The following is a 22,100-nucleotide window of genomic DNA, read 5'->3' as shown; positions in this document are numbered from 1 at the left end:
ATGCAATATTCAGTACATTGCTAACTACAAAGTATTAAGTAAGTACAATGGAATCAGTCGATCAACCAAATACCGCAATGTAACGAAAATCGTATGCAAGTTTCTGAACCGTCTAAATGGAGCTTTATTATATTAATATTTTGGCTACTTATTAAAATCCTATTTATAAAGCCGTAATCACATTATCACAACGTGACGCGACGCCACCCGACGCGACACCGTGTTAAATCGATCAAATCGTATTATTCGTATTTTCTATCACACTATGTACACCCGACGCGACGTCACGTGGGGTGTTCATAGTGTGAACTTGGTCATAGAAAATAACACAATTTGATCGACTCAACACGATGTCGCGTCGGGTGGCGTCGCTTCATGTTTTAATGATGTTATTTCTGCTTAAAGGATAATATTTACTTATAGATTTCTTGATGTCATTATTTTAACCCCTTAACGCATGCCATAAAACAATATTAATTTAAATTTGACCTTTAACAACTATCAATAAAGTTGAATATTATAACTGCCATTTATGGTTGCACATTGCGGTAAAGGGTTAACTAAACTTACTAACTAATACTGAACATTTTGTAATTTGTTAATCATCCCAATGTCATTTGACAGTATAGATATCCTTATCTAATAAACGGTTATTTTTCGGTTTCTAATAATGACATATTTATCTATTTTCGTTAGTACCTATTTAATATTATTTTTATTCATTAATTAGATAACAGTTGTGCATAATACTATAGATAATTATAATTAGTTTTCTTTGAGCAACACAAATCTATCTACACTTTTATAGTAGTACAATACTCACAAAACAAAGGAGTGTACAAGTTTTTAAAGGGTCGGTAGGTAACGCGCATGTTCACCTCGGCAGTTGCAGGCGACCATAAGCTACGGTTACGGCTACTGCTTATTTGCACCGTCGTGGTATACAAAAATACCAAGTATATTTCATTGGGCTGTTTACTTTATGCGGCGAACATGCAGCTCGTAGAAGCGAAGTACTTAAAATAAAATAACACGCTTCAATCCCATGCCATTCAGCCAATAAACGCTGCGCGCTAAAACCAAGCCATTCTGACTCAGTAACCGTGCGGCCGCCGACCGCGACGCAGTTCAAGGTCGAACGACTGTCTGCTCTTTTATTAAAAATATGACGGTTTGTGCGATAAGCGGGTGTCATAGCCAGTCACACCTTCAAAATAAATCGTGTGACGTAACGTTTCACGCGTAAGTAAAGACTCTAATGTAATATTTTTACTATTAAATAGAACATTACCTACAACGAGTGTCCGTATATCCCTAGTGAAGCCATTCCAACTGCGACGTTACGTCACACTTGTGTCATCGTATTCGAACGGCCGCGCGGCCCTCGCATCGCAGTACATACTCAAAGTCACATCTGTCTGTGTACGCGTCCCGGTTAAAAATTAATAAAAGACAGGAAAGATGGTTGTTTGTGCGGTGAATGGGTGTCATAACTCATCATTGAATAAAAACAAATCGCCTTATATTACATTTCACGCGTAAGTATCGAGTTCATTTGATATTTTGAGTTGTGAGTGAGAGTGTGAGTCACAGAAATATATCTAGATAGAAGGAAAGAGTGTATGTACCTCTCATGGCGAAATGATGAGAATTTCTCATCATTGCTCGCAGCGCACTTCAGTCTGCTCCCGACCGCGGCCTGCGTGCGACGTCAGGTTTTAAACACAAAATGGTTTGTTGTGCAATAACCAATTGTTCAAGCGACTCCAATAAAGTTGGAGCTGTAAATCGAGGTATTACCTTTTTTCGGTGAGTACTGTTTGTCCTTAAATCTCTGTTATTAATTAATAAACGATTTATTTTACTATTTTCATCAAAACAGTAGCGGGTGATTGTGTGCCAACGCTAGTTTTCCATTGCGGCTTTAATTTGACGAGCCAGACTTTGCGTGCATTCAAAACCAGCGATGTAAAAATAAGCTATTCAAACTGTCGAGTCACGTTCAAGGTCGATTTCTCATTTTTTCTGTCAAAAGTAAGAATAGTGCTGTACCACAGTGCTGTACACTGCGATTTTCTTACTCGATTAAAATCGGTTTTGAAAACAGAGGAAATGATAATTACATTTTTATATTATTATGCAGCTATATAATGTACGTAGTGCAAAGCGAATATTATTAACAAACACGTTATGGTTACTTCTATATTGCAATTTTATTTCAGTTTTCCGAAAGATCCACATACTTAGGTATTAAATATAAATGGATTGAAGCAACTGGGCGTCAAAATTGGTTACCTACAAAATACAGCCGGATTTGTTGCATACATTTCCACGAAGACACCTTTACTGGCCCATCAAAGTACCGACGAGGAATCAGTAAGGTCCGACCGAGATCTCGGTCTCGGCTCTCGGCCAAAATCGGCCGAGATTCTTGCCGAGACCGAGACTAGGAAATGAGTTATCATTGGTGAATTTGAATATTTCGCGCATGAGCGCCGGAGTCTAAGCCAGCCGTTGATTGCATCGCCCGGTTGGTGTGACGTTTTTTATGATTTTGATTGGTTTCGTACCCGCATTTTAAGCCAATTACTTATCAAATACTAAGTGTTGGGATCGGATAGGCGCGGTTGCAAGTAATGACTTTTGGGTATTTTCGTTTTGTGGTTGTTGTTATTGATTAATAAATGAGTGTATATTGTTATCGAGATGTAACTTAGATTAACTTGTGAGTGGAAGATATCACTGGATATTTTGATAGTAAATATTATTCCTCTGTCGAACCTTATCGATATTTTAAATCGAATAAAATAACCTACAATAACTGGCGTAATATAATTTAGTGAAAATGATGTACGAGTAAATTGTTTGTCATCACACGAATAAAGGTATGTCCTTACCTCTTTTCACAACAAAGACGAACGTCCGATGCTGTGGTTCGATGTTTTGGACTTCTCGTCGCCGCGCAGCACGCACGCAACCTCCCGCTTCTAACGGCGGGGGGCCGCGACACGGTGCGGTGGGGGTAGCGGTGCATAGAATCCACGTGGAATCCACATAGAATCGGTGCCGTGTTCTAATCGATCTGTGAATCGATGCTTTTGAATCGTTTTCGCGCGGCTTATGTTTCCCATCTCTAAATTACGCTCGTGACGTCAAAGTACCTACGCAAAATGTTACACGCTCGGTCTCCCTACAAATTGGTGAACTTTTTTCTTCTATCTAGATATATTTCTGTGGTGTGAGTTGATGTAATTGTGAATACAAAAATCCAAATCTTCCGCCGCCATATTTGATACAATATTTCCACTGAAATTAATATTTTTTTCCTCCATGGAGCATGACGTTTACATTATATAATGATTACGCTTACTTCCTCGTATAATTATAGAAAATTATATAAAAAAAAAACATTATTTTACGTCAAATAGTTTTTTTATTTATTAAATTGAGTTTAAATTCTTATTTTGTGTGATCGTTTTAGATTTCCGACTGATCCGCTTGTGTGCTAGATGGTCGGGAAAAATAGGTTAAATACCGTAAACTGGGGATAATTGAATCCCACGGGGCTATTTGGCAAAAAAAATATAAGTTTTAAAAATACATATTATTTTCTATCATGGCCATGGTAGAAACGTAGATCTTCGTCTGACAGTCAATCTAATGTAATATTGGTTAATGGTCACAATGACGCCGTGGAATTAACCCACGTGCTTATAGACCGCGAGCCAGGAACAATTTCCATGACCAATCGCCTCCCGGCTGAAAAGTCGTGTAGTGGTTAACGGCTAGGTATGATGGACTCTCGTGGACGTCAGCTGCCGCTCCGTTGGTGGGTTGAGGAATGGCAGCCACCGAAACACGTAAAACAAAAAAAAATGTCATCGCCTCCCGTTTGATACTTTGTCAAATGATAGTTCAGATGCTCTTGTTACTTAAAAAAATCGTCAGACGGTTATATCGCGGTGGTAAGAACATCAGCTGGTCGCATGAACATAGCGCTATACCTTATATGATAGCAAAAACAAATCATGAAACTTTGCATGTAGCATTTCATTAGGCGTAACCGCCTGAAAAGCCATCAACGGATTACGCAATTTACACATAACGCATACTTTGCCGCACATAAAGTGGTAGGCGCATATTTTTTACATGTTCATTTTACAGCTGACGGTCATTCCACTGCGATAGAACCGGCTGACGGTTTTTTAAGTTTAAAACAGCATCTAAACAATCATCTGACAAAGTATCAGCCGGGAGGCGATGACTGACGAAATATGCTCCTAGCCCGCGGTCTATTAAAACATTTTTGAGAGCATTGTTGGAAAACAGTGCAATTGAACCTCGTCCTACTTCTATTCAGATTTTGGTTGGTCAAGGCTTTCTTAAATATATATACCGTTCTTAATTAAATTTATTTTTAGGGTTCCGTAGCCAAAATGGCAAATGTAACCCTTATAGTTTCGTCATGTCCTTATGTCTGTCGGTCTGTTCGTGCGTCACAGCCATTTTACTCAAAAACTATACGATATATTTTATAACCTTTGGAACGTAGGTGTACATGTATTATGTAAGTCGCTTCTTAGTTTCGAAAAAAAATTGTAAAATATATTTTCAAATATATACTCCATATAAATGTAACTAAAAGTTTTAAAAATCATGTGGCTCATCATTAGATAGGCATTTAAAAATACATAAAAGTTGCTAAAAACGTTTTTTTGATTAAGTAAATACTTTTGGAAATAATCGCTACAAAAAATTTCAAAAAAAATTGTGTGATCCCCTCTAACTTTTGAATTGTGAGAGCAAAACCATTTAAAAATATCTAAATAATAAAGCTTAATAGGCAAGTCATTTTTCAGGAAAATTATTTTGAATATGGTCGGTTAAGAGATTGAAGAGTTATAAAAACAACTGATCTGCTTATTAAAATGACGAAAGTGCAATTAACGACTTTTTTGTATTGTATGAAGGTACGGAACCTTCCATTATGCGTGGTCCGACACACACTTGACCGGTTCTTTCAGTACGGATGTGGACAAAGAGAGGTACAATAACAATAATCAAAATAAAGAGTTCTATATCGTAAACCAAAATATCCGCCACAGGTGTCGTTTTGTACTTACATACTGCTTTGCGTTTTCCCGTCAACACAAATATATTTAATATCAAAATATCCAGTGTCATCTTCTACTCACAACAAGTTAATCTAAGCTACATCCCGATAACAATATACACTTATTTATTCATCAATAACAATAACCACAAAACGAAAAGACCCAAATAAACTAGTCATTACTTGCAACCGCGCCTAATCGGGTCCCAACACTTAATATTTGATAATTGGCTTTAAATGTGGGTACGAAACCAATCAAAATCACATAAAACGTCACACCAACCGGGCGATGCAACCAACGGGTGGCTAAGAAACGGGCGCTCGTGCGGGGAAAATTCAAATTCACCAATGATAACTCATTGCCTATTCTCGGTCTCTGCAAGAATCTCGGCCCATTTTGGCCGAGAGCCGAGACCGAGACCGAGATCTCGGTCGGACCTTAGCTGTCACATAACAAAAAGCTTAGAGCTCCTCTATACGATGGCCCAGCGTAGCCCAGTCTAAGGGACGCAGCTATGCGGTGAAATGGGATAGCAATATCACTTACTCCCTCTAACGCATAAATGCGTCCCTTGGACTGGCAGAGAAAGATTTCCGCAATTTGCGAACTTCGTTATTCGCGTTAGGCCATCTGATGTATTTTATAGTCGCTAGAGCGGCGCCACAGATATGCACATCGCATAGGATTTAAACAAAAATATAGATTTAGAGCGAGCCGAATGTAATGAATGATAGATTCATGTATTCACACATACTATAAAGTTTCTAAATATTAAAATAATTAATATATAGTACGAAACACATTATTAAAACGTGACTCGTCACGTCACGTTTTCATAATAATAATATATTTCGGGCTTTAAATATAAACTTAAAATGGCGGGGACAGTTTCATGTGATTATGACTGTCCTGGGGCTCAGTCAGTACCATTTCTTGAACGGGATTAGTCTAATATTATTACTCGTAGTGTGTTGTAATGGTAACCCATAAGACTCGACAGGGGCCCATATCTCGAAAGGTATTATATTAATCCACGAATTGTCAAATCATATGGGTTACCATGGCAACACAAAAATAATATTTGAAAGGTATTAAAATAATATTATTAGCCCAAGAATGTTCAATCATATGGGTTACCGTGGCAACACACTAATAATATTAGACTTATATCGTTCGAGAAATTGGTTCCAGGGGCCCATTTCTCGAACGGTATTATACCTAGATGCCTAGTCTGTACATCCCTAGTGAAGCCATTTCGAATACGACATTATGTCGCCCTCGTGTCATCGTATCCGAACGGACGGCCCTCGCAGTACTCAAGGTAGAGTTGGTTTGTGTACACCTCCCGGTTATAAATTAAAAAATACAAGAAAGATGGTTGTTTGTGCGTTGAATGGTTGTCACAACACATCAGTGAATAAAAACAAACCGCCTGATATAACATTTCACGCGTAAGTATCCAGTTTAATGTGATATTTTTACGTAATTGTAAATACAAAAATCCAAATTTTCGCCAGTCGCCATTACTTATAAATGTTGCCAGGTGATATGAATCTTTTTTCCTCCAAATGAGGTATGACGATTACATTGATATAATAAAATTAATATGCTTACTTTACGTGCCTTGAATGACTATAGAAAATATTCTTTTTTAGTTTTTCATTCTTTTATTTCAAATTATGTTTTGTCTTTTATAAAATTACAGTTTAAATTCATATTTTTATTTTGTGTGATATTCGTTTTAGATTTCCGACTGATCCGCTTCTGTCTGCGAGATGGACGGAAAAAATTAGATTAAATAGGAACGATGCAATATGGAAACCGACTAAACATAGTCGAATATGCTCTCGCCATTTTGATGAGCAAGTAAAGTAAATTGTATTTGTGGAACACAGGTGTTACAGTTAAGGTCTGTAAAAATGAAACGCAACTGTCACTGTCGCACTTATATACAAGACTGATAGAGACACAAAGCGTTTCGTTGTCGAAGCAATAGCGATTGCAACCTTGGCTAGGCCGGCAGGTACAATTACTAGTACTGACGATAAATAGTTATTTGTTTTACAAGAGGGAAAGTTGTTGTTTAACCGCTCGTGCTAATTAGCAATATTATCGAGCTAGATAAAGATCCCAAAATTTCTAAAAATAGAATCTTGAGCGTTGCGAGAGAACTAACTTGAAACCTCAAGTTACGAGAGTTAAACAAATTTTGCCCCAAATGAAACACAAAACTTTTGACCACATCAACCCGAAGAAATATTAAATGTAAGATATCAAATAAAATCAAACCAAATCGAATCCAAATGATCGTCATTAAATATGTATCATTTAAAATCATTATTCCAAAGTCCATTCTACAAGCTATCTGTGCACATTTGTAAAATAAAAAAAATAAACGTTTTTTATTTAAACATTATGTCACAAAGTACAGAAATGCAAAGTCCTTAAAAGAAACCTTGAAAGCTTTTGCTATAAATTTAATATCTACATACACACTCCCAAATGATTGATAGCCAAGTATAAGAATGTGGTTAAAATCCATCTACTTTAAGGGGAATAAATGAACTCTGGCAACCCATTTTTGTATATATGTGTGTGTCGCTGAGCGTAAGACACGAGCGCCGCACGCACATATCGATCGTGTTTCGGCTTCACTTTTGGCAGATTAGCCTTATGAGGACTAACTGTCTATGTGTGATAGGTCAGTGCTCGTAATATTATTCCACGAAATGTTTAATCATATGTTTAATTATTAGCCTAATAGTTCGAGAAATGGGCTTCTAGTAGGTACTTATTCGAATATATTTAGACATAGGTAGGAAAGTTTAATATCCTCTTAAGGCCCAACCATAGAAATGAAAAATCCAAAATTTGCCACTGGAATTTGAACCTATAGTGCACGGAATACAGTAGATTTTATTTTGTTTGAAAATTGCACGAAACAAAACAAATGCAACTCTGTCCTATTTGAATATGATTTAAATTTCATCCAACTGAATAAGTCCTATAGGTAGGACCTTGGGCCTTACGAGGATATTCTATCAGTTTTTAATCAATAAAATTTCAGTTTTGACAATATTAATGTTGTGTTCCATTTCTTCTAGATTTCCTCATGATCCGACAATTGCTGCTCGTTGGACGAAGCTGGTGAGACTTAACCGTAACGACATCTGTTGGAAGCCCACCAAACACAGCAGAATATGTTCCTTACATTTCGATGACAAAAGCAAGTATATTACCAGCAAGGGATTGGTCCGAATAGTAAAGGGCACGGTTCCTAATAAGGCAAGTTATTATTTTCGCTAAAAAGTAAATAGATAATGATTATGATTATGAAAGTAGTGTCGGTTTATTTTTACAACCAAATTAATTTTTAACAAGTAGAAACGTCTGCGAACGATGCTATTAAGCTTAGAATAAATTTACCAATAGAAAAAATTACTGCTTTCTAGCGTCCTCCAAGGCAGTATTTTGTCCACTTTTAAATTTATTCTAAGCTTAAAGACCAACATCAAAAATGATAAAATAAAATATTATATGCTTGATTAACTGATGTGTTTGAAGTCGGTGCCAAGTCAAATATACCATACCGGTCAATGATTCTGAGCTTTTTGTCTAAAAATACAATAGGGAGCGTGCATAAACTGTAGGAGGTAGTATTTTTGGCGCGAGGCGTAAATGTGATGTTTATTGCTCCGATGTAGCCCACAAGATGGCAGCAATTACTATGCACAAGAAAACACGTGACGTGTAAATGTACATGTTTATGGTTCCGATTCAGGCCACAAGATGGCAGATCCTCCAACGCGCACGATCCCTATATACATAAGTATCTGAATTCTGAAAGTAACTATGTCTGTTTTCTGTATATAGAACATATGGTAGTTTTTATTAATCGTCATCATCATCCATCATCATTCCTTATTCTATTAGCTTGTAAATTTGTATCAATGTCAAAATAATGTTTCTCTTCTCATCATGATCGTCCAAACATTACATAGTAAAAAAATATAAAATCAATGAATTATCCCTCCCGAGCCTCCTTCTCTTATCGTCTTTATTCATTACATTATTACTATTTGGAGCATGTCGTGTGCTGTGTGCTGGGCAAAGGCCTCCATCAATTTCTCCAAAAATCTCTGTCCAGTGCTATATCTGGCCACTCCTTCAAGAAGGATTTATTATATTGTTACCTGAATAAAAAGATTACAAAAGAAATAGAAAAAAAAAACATTCTTAACATAAAATACTATTTTTATGAATATCATCCATGAGCGTTTTTTATTTCTTTTTTTTTCTGTGATCTTTTTTGCCACTTATGTGTTATTTCTAGTCAGGGTCGCGAGCCCTTTTCATCCTTGTGCGGAAAAAGGTGTTCCAAATTTTCCATACATTTTTCAAACTTTCCATTTTGTTGCCGCTATACAAAATATATGAGGAAATGGTAACACAATAGGAAAAAACTCTGGGACTATTCGGATCGAAAGAGCTCGCGATTCTGAGTCGAGAAACAAAATTTATGAAAAAATACAAAATTCATGAAAGTGGCATTTTTTTTTACAAACGCTCAGATTCATTGTTTATTTTAATATTTAAAAAAAGCGATGTGACCCTAATTCATGTTTTCATGATTTAATTTCCTTTGTTTCAGAATATATCTATTTCTATTGATAGTGAGGAGTTCTTCAAAAATGAGGTTTGTAAATAAAAAAATCGTTTAGATTTGATTTTTGTGCAGGTTTCCTAGGTAAGCGTCTATCACACCCGTCTAAATGGGCACTGGGTAATAATTTAAATCGCAAAACTATTAGATAGGTAGGTATTAGGTACCTACTGAAAACAAATTACTATTTTTTGTAACACATTTTTATTGCTGAATGTATTTCTTCTCGTTTAAATGTCTATCAACTCTATCAAGTACTCTGTTTGTCTGAATGAGATTTATATTTTTCTATTGACGAGTTCCTTTGGTTACTTTCCGACTGCACCATTAGATCAGTTACAAGTTACCATGTAGCTATCCATCAGAAAAGGGTCCGTATGTATATGGAGCATAAGAACCCTTCTTTAATGGAAAGTCACATATGCTAACTAATTTTCATAGTGATGAATCATGCAGCAATGGTCTCTCTCTTTTTGCAGGAGAAAGAGCAGTATGTGCAGCCTTTGCCTGGCCCGAATAGGATTCCGACCTCGCAAATCTCGGGTGAGTTATAAATATATAAAGAATAAATAAATATTATTATATTAACTAGGTTTTGATATTGATACAGGCATAAACTGGAAATCACATGTTTCAAAAATCAAGTATAAAAGCTCAAGTTGTCTCGCGAATATGAGGAGTCCAGAGAGCTGTAGACCATCAAGTAGGAAATTCTAACCCTAACTTCGATGTATATTTTAGAAATTGGTAAGAAAACATTCGGATCTGTTTACGAAATTAATAGAACAGCCCCGACGCTTAGAAACAAGGTTCAAACATTACTAAGCATTGCCGTCAACTTCTCTCAAATTCCATAGTACAAGTCCGAACGTCATGGTAGATTAAAATATACAACCACCTTGAAAACAACATTAAAACTCAAGAAAATAACAAAAAAAAATGTTAAAAGACTTTTTTCATGTTACTGCTACAAATTCTAAAAAGAACTCTTTTAGATAATTATGTTACAGACACCTAAGTAATTTATAATAATTAAACAATTACATTTACTAACATACTTACCTAAATGTATAACCACAAATAATTTAATATTATGATATGAATATTGTACATTAATTAGTTTGTTTAAAAATTATTAGCGATTTCATGTATAATAAAAAAAGATGAAAAAGTATTATGATGACATGATGTTTTTTTAAATATTTTTTGCTAAGTATATATTAAATATAATAATATGTTGAGCTATTATAGGATGTACCCTTACAGGGTCCATGTGAAACATTGTATATTATATCTATATACACAGTACCGATCACTAAACATCGTACACCGCGGATTTGCATTTGCACCTACCCAAACGACATGCCACTTGTGCATGGGTTGCTTTTAAGGGTACCTACTATTTTTGGTGTTAAAAATATCTTCCCCTGACGCAGCCTAGTCTCGTTCAGTGCTATAATATCCGGTTAGAACCGTTCAATAGCTGCAACTAAACCACTGTAACCCGTGTTCAAGGAACGCACACTCAGTAACACAATGGTTATTAATAAATGGTGCTTTTTTCGTGGCATTTCAAGTTACATAAAAAAAACTAAATTAGGAATGCCCGATTATACCGCTACCGCCCTGTGCATGAACTGTACGGCAGGGGTGTGTAGCCCTGACTTTAGGTGAGAGATAGATTACATAATATAACTTTTCGCTGCCAAAAAGATAAACAAAGCCACCTTTGCCATTTTTCTAGTGTATACAATTTCAACATTGTTATATTTACAATACAAATAACTTAATACTTTTTTCCACTGTTTAAAACCATATTTTTAAACTCGGCTAAATTAATACTTTTTTTTTTAATCTAGAGGTAAAGAAGTTAACATTATATAACACGTATTTAAATAATTACTTATTGTTACTTCTTGTTAGTTCCATGCCAAAAATACGCTCAACTTCCTTTTCATTTAGAATTCGTAGACTTTTTCTTCGTTGCTGTCTGTTTTTTGGCGTAGATGCGACCAAACCTGTCCACACAAACTTCCAGCCGGTCGCGTTGGCCGCTTGCCATAGCTTGCAAAATTGTTCGTAGTTGGTTTTTGTTAGCCTCTCGTTTGTAAATCCCCGGCAAGGGGTGTCTCAGCAAGTCTGATGTCCTTGGTGTCGTGGTCCTGGCGAACCCGCGCCTTCCGCAGCATTTCATCATCCGCCTAGCGAGGCGCACAGCCGGCGGGCGACGGCTCAAGGCTACACCCACGCGGGGGTATAGCCTTGGGCCGTCAACACTGCTCGTCGTCCTAACCGGCCTCACTCGATCCATACTGATAACATTTGGTTCCTCCAGTTCCATGCCAAGATTCAGTGAAATCGCTTTCGTAATGTGTAAAGCTAATTCATCTGGTTGTTCTGGTATCCCTGTTGCTTCCACATCATTCTGCAACAGTGCCAGGTCTCTGTCATTTAGATTTGAACGCACTTGGTCGACTATTTCTTGCAATTCCGTGATAGTTTGTGTGGTAGGGTTTGTTTTTACAGCTGTGAGTTTTGCGTTAAGGACGTTTTTATTTTCAAGGTTTTGCATTGTTTTATTGACTGTAAAGAGTTTAGTCTGGAGGTCCTTTATTTGTTGGCTTAACAAGTCTGTTGTTTCTGTGAATTCGTTTTTAATGCTAATTATGGCGCGGGATATTTCTTTTTTCATTTCATTAAACATATCTTGATTTGCGGTACTTAACTTATTGTCTATCCTAATCAGATCACGTTTAACATCCGATAGTTTTGAGTCGAGTAAGCTTGCCAACATCTCGATGCTAAACTCTGCTTTATTGTTGTTCTTGCGCATGCTGCGGGGGCCCTGTGGCGAGGCCGTAGAGCTGTAATAAATAGTACAGGCAGCCCACTGCGGCATTAATTTGCAGAATTCACTGAAATTCGACGTACGCACGTATGTCGTCATACTAGTGTTAAATATTTAGAGTTAACGCGTTTTAATATTTATCTCGGATGAACTGATCATAATATATGATCGATGCAAAGGATGACAATATTTACCTACTCCATATTCATCTACTTAACATATATCTCCATACTCAGTTCTTTATTGATAATAATCACAGTTTCTGACTTATAACTGAGTTGTTAAGTATCTTGTTAATAATAAAAAACATTATATTTTCCAGATACCCACTTGTCATCCAAGGAGCCACAAGACCCTCTAAGCAGAGGCACTATAGAGCAATGTCGCTTCTGTAGCGAATTCAGCAAAGAATGCAGCTCCGTATCCAACAAGCCGTATCTGGCTATCAACCGGACAACACTCGCTTTTAACGACGTCATCGTACAGTTAGACTTCAATGACGAATCCTTACCTAAGACTGTCTGCCGAGACTGTGATGCGAAACTCCAAGAAATGTACCATTTTGTTAAAGACATCAAACGCGCACAGAACTCGCTTATCAATATTGAAAAAGAACATACAACACAAGTCAATATAGAACTAGAAGATACTAGCCAGGAATTTGAAACGTTAGTTGTCAAAACTGAATATGAAGAAGATACTAATGACGAGAAAGATGATCGCCATGACGGTGATTATGCCAGTGAGGATAATGACTATGAAAATAAAGAGGGAATAGTAGATCCTTTAACAGTGGGTGAAACTGTATTTATTAAAGAAGCTGCAGTAACTCAAAAAAGAAAAAGTAACACAGCAAGTGCTAACCAGTCGAAGAAAGCCAAAGTTGCTGAATATGAAACAGAAAATGAGAATAGCGAATTCATAATTGATATAAAAGAGGAAATTATAGAGAGATGTGATAAAAATGATGATGCAAATAATACAAGAAGTTCTGTTAGTGACCCAGGAACTGATGTTAAACCTAGTGAGGTAGAACTTGCGACTAGTGCTTTAGTTTATAAAATGAAAAGTGATGAAACTAGTGGATTAAGTTAGGGATATAGTTAAAAACATTATTTATATACAAATATCACTACTTTGTGTGTTACGATGATTTATTGATTTTGGCCAAATAATAAAATAATAACGAATTTGATGTATGTTTAGCGGCCGGCAGGAGCATACAGTCTTGCCTAGCGTGGGGGATACGCTTCCCTTGTCTTAATTGTTTTATAGAATTGCTGAAATAAGGTATCTCTCAAGCATTGCAAAATTAATTCCCTTGCTGTTTTCTGGTCCTACATGATATAATTAACCTTTTTTTTCATACTTTAAACACAATTATTTTTATATGAAAAAACCGGATTGATAAGAAATTTTTCTGTCCAACTATAATTTCTTCAAGAAATGGGACAGTTATTATGAATTCATAAGACAATCTTGTTGAACTGTGAATTATTAAGTAAACTAACGCTTCATATAAATAAACGAAAGTTAATTATAACCCATAGCACAGCCGGGCTAGCACATGATTGGCGCGAAAGTATATCACGATAGGCTACCCGTCCCTCTTTAATTAACATAGTTAGAAAAAGACGAGTAGTCTATCTCGCCGCGAGATACTATCGCGCAAATCTTGTGCTAGGCCTAGGGGGTCCCTAAGCTAATACAGACTTGCACTATATGACCAATTTCCCCAAACGGCGTGCCCAAGATTGTTTGAATAATTCTCAATTACTAAAATGACATCTATCACCATAGCATAAGGTTTTCTGTAGTATTGGTGGGAGGGTTCTCTAAATCATTGCCGAAAGTTATATTACCGAATGTCGTTTCGCAACCAATTAATTATTCGCATGATTTTATTTTGCCGAATGATCAAGTGGCAACTCAACACAATAATTCGTTTGATTTCCCAACCTAACTATTAGCAACTGTATGTTTGGCTAACAACACCAAAACGACTCTTTTTAAAGCACAACGTTTTAGGTACGTAGCCGAATCACTCTGTAAGTCAAATACAAAATATTAGACGTTTATTTTTGTAATTTAACATCGTACGATGCAAAAAAATATAGGTTCTGGCGCTCGCCGGCTGCTACCGCAGTATGCCCGCTTTACTCGCTCAGCTTCGCGCGGTTTGGTCGCAGTTTGTCAAATGACTAGGCGTTATTTTGTATTCATAAATATTTGGTCAATTGAATTATTTGGCGAGTGAAATGTATTCCAAATGATGTATATAATAATAATCTACTTAAAAATAATTCTACCAAAATAAAACATTACCATAAGAAAAACTTGCCGAATGTTGGTTGCCAAAGTAAATCATCTGCGAAAGATTGGTTGGCAAGTGAGATTCGGATAATAAAACTTCGGCGAAAAGGCAGAACATCAGTTGGGGCTTGACTAAATTGTCGGGTGAACGTAATTGCACATTGATTTTGCGGTTGCGGCACACCTAATATAGAAAACATTCTGATTTAAAGACTAATGGCGATATTCATAATCTTCTGTCAAATCGAACAAACCGTTAATAATCGTTTATCATTGTCTGTCAGTTTGAAACTTCTGTTTGTTAGAAAGAGACAACATTTTACCTTTCGTATGCCTTGTCCCAGAAAATTTTGAACTTAAATTTTTAGCATTTGAAGGTTATTCATTCAGTTTTTTTTTTAACAAGGCATACGAAGGGTTAACAGAGGTTTGTAAGAGGTTACTAAGTTTAGTGAATAACGGGGTATATTCTTAACTAGTCATAGTAGGGCTTATCAATATTTTCACTAAAATTTCACACAAAAAACCGGGATACATATTTCAATAGTTTCGAAAAAAACAGGCTAAGGAACAATGATGTTATAAAATTATAGATAGGTTTTACTCATACATAAAAAGCACATAAAATACTTTCATATTTCATTACCTACCAAAGACTGAATCTTTGATTAATTTTCGCTTACCTTTGTTACGCTTGTTATTATCGCGTGTCTCGTGAGCGCGTGCACATCTCTCGCTTGCCTAGGCGCGACCAAAAGAGCAACTGTACAATTTGTACAATTTAAGCGCTCAAATTTCGGTACGCCTATTTATAATATAATTGGCTAGTAATAAAATTGGTCTTACCGAACTTGTATGGCGTCAATAAACGGCAAGTCTGCATCGGTGAACCGTTTCCAGGTGATGTGAGCCACGGAGTCATTGAGTTCCTGGACCGCCAATCTGCTGTTGATCACTCTTCTCTTCACTTCTACCGGTGCCACCTGTCCACAAATGGTAAATTGGTAACCTTAACACTCATTATATATGGCGTAGGTAAAGTAAATAAACTATGGAAACTATGAACTATGAACTGGAACTATGAAGTGGTGGAGTATGTACACCAGAAGACCGGCTACACGCTGTTCCAGCTTCGATCGCGCCACTACGTGCATTTCAACTCTTTTGTTGTGCGCGTGCCGCGACCGCTGCAGGGGACCATCGAATGCGCCGACTTCTGGCCGAAGGGTGTTTCGGAGGTTCCGGGGCAAACTGCCGAATCCGACACAAGAGCAGCCGATTCAACGGAGCCACGCCGTTTTGTCGCCTAAATAGTGTTTAGTTGTAATTTTATAAATTGTATATGTATGTTAGTCTGTAAGGTATTTGTAATATGGGCCTTGTTGCCTGAATCAAATTTTAAATAAATATAAATAAATAAATATGATTATTATAGGTCTGCGTAATGCGGGGATACGGAAGTGACTGTTGTTAGGTACTCATAGTAACTTACTATCGAACGTTTCATTATATTTCTGCAATTCAGAAGTACCAAAACTTACATACCATGGAATAAAGTGGTACGCAAATCCCTTAGTAGGTATACCCCATTTCATTTACCATGGCGGGATTCCACTTGAAACTACACAAAGAGAACCATAATGTTGATCATACTATCCACCACAAAACCAGCGTGTGGCATAGAGAAATAAGAAGTAATAGAGTGCTCACTCCATACATCGGTTTTGAGTACAGAGAGTACAGAGTAAGTGTAGGAGTTGAAAATAGAGTTCCGGCTACTCTGGTTATAATATTAGCGGAATATCGTTGAGCATTAGAGTTTTTGTTTGCCGCGATATCTATTGTCGAGTAGCAGTACTGAGAGTTCCGCTACTCGATGCTAGATGTCGACTGCGTATATAATAAGCATTTTGGTACCAAAACTGATGTTTGGAGTGAGTAGATTACGAGAATAGATTACGAGTACTTCTTTTCTCTATGCGTGTGGTCAAATAATAACACAAAAGAATCAATACTGGAAAGTTACATGTAAGACACGACGCCGCAAAAAAAGTTTACAGGAATCTTTTGTTGTCACATGGTTGTCACTACTTGTTTTGTTTACGCCTAATGACCGTCTCAAGAGGAATTCGGCCATGGTAAATGAAATGGGGTATACGCAACAAAAACAACTCACTTTTTATAAGAAATTCTGTTTAAATCATGTTAAATGTATAACTTACCGTAGTAGGCAGGTAGGCATCCTGCGTGCGTATGCTATATATCTCGCTCTCCGGCTCCACGGGCAAGTTGTGCAGGTACAGTTTCCCTCTCATCTTGTACACGGTGGACGGCTTCAGGCCGGTGAGGCGGAACTCCAGGCGAGAGGTGGTGAGGATCTCGTCCGCCGGCGCGAACACTTGAGAGTACCAGTGTGCGATATCTTCGTCACTAAGAAAAAATATAAATATAATAATAGGTTTAAGCACTTTAAACTTGAAAATACTATAGCAATGCTTGGTTATTTTTCAAACTCAATGGGTAGGCTGACAGGGAACATTTATTATAAAATAATGTATATACAAACTACATTTAAGTTACAAGAATTATAACTATTTATAAAATAAACTAATATAACTAAACCTAACTAAAAAAATAAAATAACTAAAATCTACCCTCCAACCCTTGGCCTCTTGGCAGAGTGCCCATCACGCAGGCAGCATTCCCGCGCTGTATCGCAATAGCGAGTCTTTGCGCGAGAAAGCTGCCCGCGCGAGGGTCTCCTGTTGCCTCCCTTAATCGCTGACAGGTGTCATTTCAATACAATTTTGCGAGAATTGGCGTATTTAAGTTATAAATTATACCTATGGAAATGACACTTTTATACCCTACCCATCGAGTTTGTAAAATACTATACTAGGTTTCTTGTGACACAAAACTGAAAAAATCAGAAAATATACGTTTTTATAAAATTAACTTTTCATTTTGAAGATATAAACTATTACAGTATTTCTAATAATTTAAATGTGTATTCATCATGTTTAAAAGTCCATATTCAACTATAGTTGGTCAAGCAAATCTTGTCAGTAGAAAAACGCGGCAAATTTGAAAAATCGCGGGCTAGCAACACTGTGTTCGAATAATTCCAAAATCGCGTGTAATCTGTGTTTTATCTGTAGAATGTGGATCGTCCATCTTGTTTGTTTACATTCCGAATCGGTGCTAATTCAAGAGAAATTTCTGCTCCCAGCATTAAAATAAATATCAATATATTAAATAATATTGTGCATGACCATAAGCAAAGTCAAGATGCCTACAATGTAAGTAAAATCATGCTCGTTGATCTTAACCATTAGAAAATTTTGAGGTTATGATAATTACTTCAAGATCCCGGAGAATTTTTAAGATAATGTGCAGTTTTTTCTGTTTCAGGGTTAAAAGGCTTAAATAAAGATAAAACGTATGCCTAAATATATCCAATAAGACCACGAATTGTGCCCTCGAAACCGCAACTGATTCGATTGTTCCCAATATCAACAGACGAAGTCCTCAAATATTTTCAAAGGTAACTTTTTTAAACAATCTTAAGACGTTTAAGAACCTTGATTATACCTACTTTCTTTCGCAACATCAACCTAATACTTCCATATGTTTGTTGCAGGATTAAAACTCGCCCAATATAAGGCGTTCGTAAAAGTTTCTCTTCATACAAAACTTACCTACGGCGGTTTACGTACATACGTGTACATGTACAACGCAAACAAGACGAAAAATAAACTTGTTAATTAAAAAAACTAAAAAAATTGGGACAATAGTTTAGATTATTATTGTAAAAGTTGTCCGTTTGTTAATCATCACGAAAATATATTATTTAGGCTGATTTGTTTCATGCACTCAGCTATTGCACATGTATACCTATGGAAAATCCTAGTTTATACTTTCTGAAGTTGGTATGTACCTATTTAAAAGAAGTTTTAAGTCGCTTTACCTGTTTGTTCAATAAATTAAAATAATTTATTCAGTGTGCATAATTTTAGAAAAATATTTTAACATTTAAATCATACCTTCTTTTATCCAGAAACAATATAACTCCATATTACTCACATGAGTGGAAGTTGTTAAGTTTCCATTGTCAAGGTATCTTTGATTAATATTTTGAGTACCTGAAATTGTGTCAGTTCCTGACAAGTCTTGAATAGACTAATGTGAAAGTTAATAAAATTTCTTAACAGCATTCTCCTGATATCTAAATGACTTTTTTAAATATCTACATATAAAATATGATCTAGCCAATACATATACCTGTATAAAAACAGTAGTGTGAGCAAAACCTTACCAAGCTAGCATGTAAGAGTGGTCTCAGAGATATTGGAATATCTCTGTACTATAAATTAGGCAAATTGCTTTAGACTAAGTTTTATGTGTAACTACTACTATAAGAATACATTTTGAAACTTGGAATGGAAACTTTAAACTTGAAATTACAAATTTTCAAACAGATCTGTTTTATGCTTAAGATGCAATAAGTGACTAGGTACAAAGTATTCTGATGCTTGGAGTGGACCAGTAACATTGGTAACTTAATGATATTTTTTCAATGAATGGCCTGAATTAAGTGTAAGTAAGCTAAAGTGACCCGTATCTTAATTGCCTTGAAATTAAATGAACACCAAAATATCTGCAGTTGTGTTTTATTTATTTTTAATCTGTATATTTATATAAATATATTGTAAAACCATTTCAAAATTACACTGGTATGTGAATGTGACATTGTTCAAGAGAAATACACTAATTTACAATTAACAAGTGGCATAATTATTTTCTTTGGGCTTCTTCAGTTTCTGAACTGATGTTAAAAACAGCTTTCTACCGTGGTGCTCATGTTCTCTTTGCTCCCTATTTGTCTTCTAAGTTAGCTAAAACAGAATAAAACCATATCAAAATGATGTAAATAGTCCAGATATTTGATATTTAATAAGCCCTGCAATTGTGACAAGAATAGTTACAGTGATACCCTACCAGGGCTACCGCTGCCAGTGATGGCTCAGGGGTTACTTACCTAGGTTTTAATATTTACCTATATAAAACAATGGATTGTTTTATTCTAGTTAAATTCAGTAGTATAGGTACCTACTAACAGATCGTTTGGTAAAAAGTACTCAAGTGCAAATGCCTTAACCTTTACATTTATTTAGCTATGACATCTTCATGTTTAAGTTGAATATATATGTAGCAGATCTGCTCCTAAGCATACCAAAGGTTAAGAATGCGAGCGCTCGCCTTTTGCGTCCACCTTTTACTAAGCATACAAACCTTTATTTTAATTCAATCTATTGATATATTTTTCGATTGTACCTACCTAAATATGTCTAATTAGCTTTTGAAGGTTGCATAAAGGAGCATTTGTATTGCATTTTATCGTGATATATCTTTAATATTGAATTCCAACCGAGAAATCTGATAATATATTAAAATCCAGCTACCTGCGGAAGCAATGACTTGATTCAAACATTATTTTCTCCAGCATAGTCCGTTTGCAAATAGGTATTTTTTGATCTCGTTTATCATATTGATTGACATCGTTTTTACTCCAGTTTAAATTGTCCCTCTCATAATAATAACAATTTCCAAATGCTTCAATAAACCGCGAGCGGCAGTTTTAGTTGACGTACGAAGAGCGCGCTCAGCGGAAAAAAAATGTTTCGGTTCGATGTACATTGCTGCTTTTCTTAGCGCAATACTGCTCTGTGAGTGTTGCCATACTTCAGTTTGCTTTACATTGCTACTGACAGACTTTGCTTGACAGACTATATTTACCGTTTTCACATTAAATACAAAGATGTAAGCACGCAACGCGCTGTGTCAGTCGGAGACCAATGAGTGGCGTTGAGATGATAATGGGCGATCAAATTTTTTGTAAAAAAGATGGTTGGTGGGACTAAATTAGTCAAAAGTTACTCACGCTTTGTCAGTATATCTCAGGTCGACACTGCCACGTAAACCAACGAGTACAGGGGGCAGGGCAAACAGCATCTTTACGCTGGTCGGCGAATCCGACACCAGGTTGATCACCGTCAGTTTCTTGTTCTCGTTGTTCGGCGGTACCGTTATTCCGGGTATACCGGAGGGTAGGAGAACTGGAAATAAAAGTTTTTTTTGGCTTTACTTTGTATACTTATGCGCGCGTTTATTTTATGCGATAATCGCAGCGTTGAACGCATGCGTCAACGGAATGTAGGAAAAAAAAAACAATGCTCTTATCGATGCGTTCACCGCGTAAAACAATGCAGTGTCATTAGATTATCTGATGTAAAATGGGTGTGCGGCAAACGTATCGCGATTAACGCTGCGTTTATCGCATAAAATAATTTTAATCTACCCAATGTCACCCAATTTTCCAACTTTGCTTCCTCTATAAATTAAATTGCAATGCATATCCTTTTGAACTCAACGGTTGTCTGTTTCTTGATCTTCTTGAGCGATAAATGCCATCTTGAAAAAAATGTCAAGTGGTCCACAGGTCCCGTCAACGTAACAAAATTTTTAGTTAAGTCATCTAGACCTAAACACTAAGTAAAGCGTTAACTGTAAAATCGGCGATGCGAAGAATCAGGAACGGAGCATTTAATATAAGCGGCGAGGAATTTTGTACTTGTTAAGACGATGCTTGATTTACAAATTTTTACCTGGTGGTAGTCCGTTGGCAGGACGCTGCTGTATTATATGGTTCTGTCCATCATCCTCCTCTGGGAAGTGAATCGAGGAATCCGGTGGCACCGTAGGCAGGAACGGTGCTTTTGGTATATGTGTCTGTGTGGAGCTCGGCGTTTCTGATGAGGTGGTTTGACCTGGAAGACATTTATTTATTTATGGCAATTGGCATTGTATTTAGTGGGACACAGATAAGTTATACAGCGAGAAATACTGAAAGTACATAAGTAGGTACAAGATAAGCCTTTCTAGTATCTACACCAAAGAGTAAAGTAAATCTACACACAATAAAGTTAATCAATTACACGAAGATGGTTGTTAGACGCTAAAATGTTGATAGGTAAGTATTTTAAATTACGTAGGTTACGTAAATTATTAGTAGGTAGGAATTGTTTTAATTCACATTCCTAAGAAAAGAGCTTCAATATTAATTCAGTTTGTTTTGAGTTTTAGTTGTTCATGAATGTTAAAA

At 36.3% G+C, this 22,100-nt stretch overlaps 2 protein-coding genes and 2 long non-coding RNA genes across 8 annotated transcripts in view; 2 read left to right on the top strand and 2 right to left on the bottom strand.

Annotated features, from left to right (window-relative positions):
* The window catches only part of LOC133528443 (putative epidermal cell surface receptor), a 96,741-nt gene that overhangs the window by 10,120 nt on the left and 64,521 nt on the right, over positions 1-22,100 (bottom strand). For both annotated transcript variants that reach the window (XM_061865832.1, XM_061865833.1), the window contains exons 10-13: positions 21,604-21,765; positions 20,880-21,054; positions 17,161-17,368; positions 15,785-15,921 (exon numbers count right to left, since the gene is read on the bottom strand). In XM_061865832.1, coding sequence (XP_061721816.1) covers positions 15,785-15,921; positions 17,161-17,368; positions 20,880-21,054; positions 21,604-21,765 — 682 coding nt within the window. The remainder of the gene's footprint in view (positions 1-15,784; positions 15,922-17,160; positions 17,369-20,879; positions 21,055-21,603; positions 21,766-22,100) is intronic.
* LOC133528445 (uncharacterized) lies at positions 1,117-15,229 on the top strand. 4 transcript variants are annotated; one of them, XM_061865838.1, is made up of 5 exons: positions 1,117-1,242; positions 8,219-8,399; positions 9,766-9,810; positions 10,257-10,320; positions 12,948-15,229. In XM_061865838.1, exons 1-5 carry the CDS (start codon positions 1,166-1,168, stop codon positions 13,718-13,720), a joined length of 1,140 nt encoding a protein of 379 aa, XP_061721822.1. In that variant the 5' UTR covers positions 1,117-1,165; the 3' UTR covers positions 13,721-15,229. The 4 variants fall into 4 exon arrangements, with proteins under 4 accessions (XP_061721822.1, XP_061721821.1, XP_061721820.1 ...); XM_061865837.1 differs by lacking the exon at positions 1,117-1,242 and adding an exon at positions 1,266-1,538; XM_061865836.1 differs by lacking the exon at positions 1,117-1,242 and adding an exon at positions 1,548-1,809.
* Positions 17,980-19,596, top strand: LOC133528446 (uncharacterized). Its single transcript, XR_009800996.1, has 2 exons — positions 17,980-18,482; positions 18,579-19,596. It is a non-coding gene; the product is annotated as an uncharacterized LOC133528446 (long non-coding RNA).
* Positions 19,592-20,733, bottom strand: LOC133528447 (uncharacterized). Its single transcript, XR_009800997.1, has 2 exons — positions 20,401-20,733; positions 19,592-19,833 (listed from the first exon to the last, which is right to left on the bottom strand). It is a non-coding gene; the product is annotated as an uncharacterized LOC133528447 (long non-coding RNA).

Source organism: Cydia pomonella, chromosome 19 (genome assembly GCF_033807575.1).
Source record: "Cydia pomonella isolate Wapato2018A chromosome 19, ilCydPomo1, whole genome shotgun sequence".
NCBI lineage: Eukaryota > Metazoa > Arthropoda > Insecta > Lepidoptera > Tortricidae > Cydia > Cydia pomonella.
Note: the sequence above shows the minus strand (reverse complement) of the source record. Positions and strands in the feature narration are given on the sequence as shown.

What these genes read in the sequence shown, in the direction of transcription:
- LOC133528445 (XM_061865836.1), top strand. Translation starts at nt 1,730, where the DNA reads ATGGTTTGTTGTGCAATAACCAATTGTTCAAGCGACTCCAATAAAGTT. An exon ending in CGAGGTATTACCTTTTTTCG is followed by an intron (nt 1,810 to 8,218) that starts GTGAGTACTGTT and finishes CATTTCTTCTAG; the next exon opens with ATTTCCTCATGATCCGACAA. An exon ending in AGGAGTTCTTCAAAAATGAG is followed by an intron (nt 9,811 to 10,256) that starts GTTTGTAAATAA and finishes CTCTTTTTGCAG; the next exon opens with GAGAAAGAGCAGTATGTGCA.